At 44.5% G+C, this 5,351-nt stretch overlaps 1 protein-coding gene across 1 annotated transcript; it reads right to left on the minus strand.

Moving 5' to 3' along the window:
* Positions 1-903: 903 nt before the first annotated feature.
* On the minus strand, positions 904-1,302 carry LOC134949871 (syncollin-like). Its single transcript, XM_063938573.1, has one exon. It carries the CDS (start codon positions 1,300-1,302, stop codon positions 904-906), a length of 399 nt encoding a protein of 132 aa, XP_063794643.1.
* Between the last annotated feature and the right edge of the window lie 4,049 nt (positions 1,303-5,351).

Genomic DNA, 5,351 nt, shown 5'->3' on the forward strand with positions numbered 1-5,351 from the left:
TTGTATGATGGGACCCTCCTATGCAGATATTTTGTACATTCACTGACAGGTATGAATCCATTATAGGACACTTCCAAATATAACCTAGAATATTCCCACAGCCAAAAAGAACCCCATTATGAAGAGAATAGCAGGCACAATGTGAGGAAGAACAGGGGTAGGTTTCAAATATAATTTAGTATACTTTAGGTTTAGAGATCTATTCATGAAGCAGTGAAAAGTGTGGAGAAGAGAGCCAGTGGAGAAGTCTCTCATGGCAACATTGAAGTAACATTTATAATTTGCATACTATAAAATGTTACAGATTGGTTGTCATGGGTAACTTCTCCACTCTTTTCACTGCTTCATGAATAGACCGTGTTCTGAATGGCTGAAGATACCCTTCACTGTGAAACCCTAAGCATTACAGACAACAGAGTCAGCAAATAGGACATACCACTACCTCAATACCTTAATATAATGCTGTGCTGACAGCCATACCAGCCACTCACCATGCAATTAAAATTACTGCCCCACACAGCTAAAAGCTGATTGATTGGTTGCTATGGTTACTGGTCAATTGTTCTTTGAACCACGTTAAAAAGTAAGCAACAAAGTCATCACTTTAGTATATGTGTGACATCATCAATTAACTATAAAGCAATATAATTGAGATTTAACCATTGATGTATAAGTGATACATCACTACCTCTCTATATCCCGGAGAATGGTATAAAGGGCTAGAGACAATATAGTGTAGATGACAACAACAAAAGTTATAGCAGAAACCCACCTTTACCCCAAGAGCCAGTGATCCTGGCAAACCTGCAAATGAGAATAAAATCCAAAACACCTTGAATGTAAAGAATGAGATGGACATTTATTACATTATATACAGCCTAGAATAGGCCACAATGTATCCTGTTATGTGCAGGTGCAATAATAAGACTGGATGGCATTGTTCCAGTCTCCAAAGAGCCCATTGGTATAGTCCTTTAGCTGATAGACCACCCCAGCAGAGAAGGACCGGTTGTTGCCCCCCTTGGCAGTTTTGCTCCACACTTTCAGGGTACAGCGGCTTGCCACAACCAGGGATGAAATCTTATTTCCCCAACCTAATGGCATGTAGGGGAAGTCATCTCCATTCTTGGAATCTAGGAATGCTCCCCCGCAAGACTGGTCAAAGTATATATTGCTGTGTTCAAACATACGGGCACAGAGCTTTTCCCCCGCATCGTTCACCAGGTTAGCTGCTGGAGGGCATTCAGCCAGAAGTCCGGCGAAGAAGAGCAGTAGCAACGCCAGGGAGCAGAGCACCTTCATAGTGACAGCAGATGTGAGTGTGTCACTCTGCTCTCCTTCTCCCACGCTTATATACTTAACTTGTGTTTGTCTGTCCAAGGCTGTGGTGCTATTGATTTGGTATGCGTGCTGGACTGGAGGTCATGTAACATGATAACATCTGGGAGGGAAACCATATGTCATCTGGGTGGTGGGAAATGCAGGTGATCGTTCCCACAATAAGGCTCTCCTGAGAATTTAGGTGCTGCCTCTTGTGTTTGAGGATCTCAGTGGGGGTGAGAATCGGGTTCTTATCACAGACATCGCAGTGATAGTCTTTGTGGAGAGAGGTCACTGAGGGGATCTAGGACCCAGGTTCTTCCTCTTCCTTTGGGAAAAACACATACAATATATATATATTTTTTTATTTATGGTTCAAAATATTCTGCATGGAGTTGGCATCAAAATACCGGCAGACGGGATCCCACTGCTCAGAATCCTAATGTTCAGTAATAAGTATTTTAACCTTATCCCCCCTCCCGCCGCCTAACCCCAACTTCCCCTTCCGCAGCCTTATGGGCTCTACACGCTGGCAGATAACACTGAACGATATGAACGTTCTCGTTCATATAGTTCAGTGTGTAGGGACCAACGATTAACAATGCGCGGCCCCGCGCTCCTTCATCATTGGTGCCCCATCACTTATGCATGCAGGCCAATATGGACAATCTCGTCCATATTAGCATGCACTGCTATGGAGCCGGATGACGGGGGGCATGAAGAAACTTCACTCCCCCCATCACCTCCCCCCACCTCTAGGTCGCCTGTCAGCCGTCGGGCACCTCAGCGGAACATCGCTGTGTGTGTAGGGGGCATAACCGTAACATCCCCTCTTGCAGCCTAACCACAACAGTACCCTCCCACAGCTTAACCCTAACCTCCTCTGTCGCAGCCTAACCCTAACTGTCCCCACCCGCAGCCTAACACTAACCGTCCCCTCCTGAAGCCTTACCATAACCGTCCCCTCCCGCAGCCTAACCCACCCCTCCCGCAGCCTAACCCTAACCATCCCCTCCCGTAGCCTAACCCTAACCCAAATCACAGGGTGGCACCACACATTATTGATCATAATAATGTGACTCAACCCTGTAGTTTCCAGCCCTTAAAAATTACAGAACAACATAACAGTAATTTCAGCACCGGCGGCTGTACTCGCCCAAATGGAGCAACACTTGAACTGCACCGCTGGGCGCCATCTAGTGACTGCCGGTACATAACACACTTAAATTCCCCCCATAGATATGAGAAGCAACATTAGCCTGTTGTTATTATTATATGATAACACTCTGACAGAAAGGTTTCTGTAAAAGACAGCAGACAATGTCTTTGAAGTTATTAGTGTAAATGGTTGTAGTACTGTGTATGGAGTAAGCATGTTTAAAAAAAAAAACTTGTACGAGTACAACCTCAGGGTACAGGGATGGGTTCTACAGACACTAGCTTAGAAACCAGTTATGAATATTGTTATGGGACATGGGAATATCCATGGAGGGCACAAATCTAAGGTACGGATAAGAACAAATGGCTTAATTCATATTTGTACACAAACCCGAGGTTTATGTACACATAAGATGGTGTGGGGTCTGCGCATGTGCAGTACGGGTCTTGCGATATTGCTCACAGCCCCCTGTCAGCCTCAGCATGATTGACATGGTGCGGCATTTGGGAGGCGGCACCCGACACCATTCTTCAAAGCGTGGGGATGTCACCCTCATTTTGAAGGCGTTACGGCATCGTCGGACACAGACTTAAAGGACACGTGTATATTACTCCAGGCAGAGCCCCCTTTTACACATTACTCCAGGCAGAGACCCCTTTTACACATTACTCCAGGCAGAGACCCCTTTTATACATTACTACAGGTAGAGCCCCCTTTTACATATTACACCAGGCAGAGCCCCTTTTACGCATTACTCAGGGCAGAGTCCACTTTTACACATTACTCAAGGTAGAGTCCTCTTTTACACATTACTCCAGGTAGAGCCCCCTTTTACACATTACACCAGTTAGAGTCCCCTTAAACACATTGCGCCAGATAGAGTGCTCTGTTACACATTACTCCAGGTAGAGTCCCCTTTTACACATTACTCCAGATAGAGTGCTCTCTTACACATTACTCCAGGTAGAGTCCTCTTTTACACATTACTCAAGGTAGAGCCCCCTTTTACACATTACACCAGTTAGAGTCCCCTTTTACACATTACGCCAGATAGAGTGCTCTGTTACACATTACTCCAGATAGAGTCCCCTTTTACACATTACACCAGGCAGAGCCCCTTTTACACATTACTCCAGGCAGAGTCCACTTTTACACATTACTCCAGGTAGAGCCCCCTTTTACACATTACTCCAGGCAGAGACCCCTTTTACACATTATTCCAGGCAGAGCCCCCTTTTACACATTACTCCCGGTAGAGCCCTCTTTTACACATTACACCAGGCAGAGCCTCTTTTACACATTACTCCAGGCAGAGTCCACTTTTACACATTACTACAGGTAGAGTCCTCTTTTACACATTACTCCAGATAGAGCCCCCTTTTACACATTACACCAGTTAGAGTCCCCTTTTACACATTACACCAGATAGAGTGCTCTGTTCTACATTACTCCAGGTAGAGTCCCCTATTACACATTATGCCAGAGTCCTCTTTTACGCATTACGCCAAGTAGTTTTACACATAACACTGGGGAGGGGGAAGAGGGAGGGGGGGAAGGAGAGAGTGTGTTTTTATACTTACGTTTGCTCTTGAAGCAGCTGCCTTCCACCAGCCTCCTTCTGCCGAAACGCTGCTGACAAAGAAGCTGAGCCTAACAAAGGAACCGGAAGCTGCACTACCCGGCTGCCTATGAGACAAGCCAGTGGCAGTGCTGCAGCTGTGGGCAGGCAGCAGCAGATAGACTGATGATCCTGGTCATGGTGGATGCAGGCGGCGGTGGTGGGGAGAGTTGGGAGGTTGATGTGCCAGTTCTCTGCCCACAGTGCTTATGCCCATAGCAGTATGTGCTGTCTGGAGAAGAAGCTGCTGCAGACAGGTAAGGGGGTGGGGGGGTCGACCTGGCCCCTCCATCAGGCTCAGGCCAGGGTAATTTGTACCCGCTCCCCCACCTCTTGGCAGCAGTGGTCACTCTATTGGGTAACAAAGGGGCATTTTAGTCTGTCCCATTCTTCTTTCATACTTTCTCTATACTTAATTAACTACTTCCTTTCCAAGTTCTTAGCCCTTTCAAGCTTGTTCAGTCGATACAATGTCCAACTTTGCAGACTTGAGATCTAAACAATCACAGCAATGTTTGGGAGTTTTTAATAAAGAAGCAAATGAGATAGAAACAGAGTCCAATTATGTCTACACACCAGAAGATTATTATGTGAAGGCTGTACACCTGTTTGTGAAAGAAACTGGAACATGGCGGGATATTGAGGGATTTGAGAATTATATCAAATGTTGCAGAGTACAGTACCTAGAGGGTTGAGGATAATGAAAAATCCCACGTTTGGTCATTCAAATGAAAAAGAGTGGAATAGTATTTTAGACGAGTGTTCCATTGAATTTATACAGCTTATTGTTTTTGAAAAGAAAAAGGTTTTGAAAGAATAGAAAAGGAAATTAGCAAGGTTGAAATAAAATTGGAACAGTCTAAAAATAATAAAAAATGTAACGAGTTTTCAGAATAGGTAGAGAGTAAAGTCTACGAGGTTGAGAAGGAAATGATAGAAAATAAAACTAAGACATTTAAAAGATAAAGGTATTTTTACTAAAGTGTGGGTTAATAGAAGTGGAGATGTTGCCCATAGCAACCAATCAGGTTTTAGCTACTATCTTCTAGAAGGTGCTAGATAAATGATAAGTACAATCCGACTGGTTGCTTTGGGCACTTCGAACCCCCCCTTTAGTAAATATACCCCAAAGAGGACTGTAATTCGGGTCATGTAAGAGACTGGCCTAAGGTCCATAGAGAAACACATCATTTTAAAGTTTTTAATGATAAACAAAAAGAGATAGCTAATTGGAGAATGAAACAAAGATATAAT

The sequence above is a fragment of the Pseudophryne corroboree genome, chromosome 8 (assembly GCF_028390025.1).
Source record: "Pseudophryne corroboree isolate aPseCor3 chromosome 8, aPseCor3.hap2, whole genome shotgun sequence".
NCBI lineage: Eukaryota > Metazoa > Chordata > Amphibia > Anura > Myobatrachidae > Pseudophryne > Pseudophryne corroboree.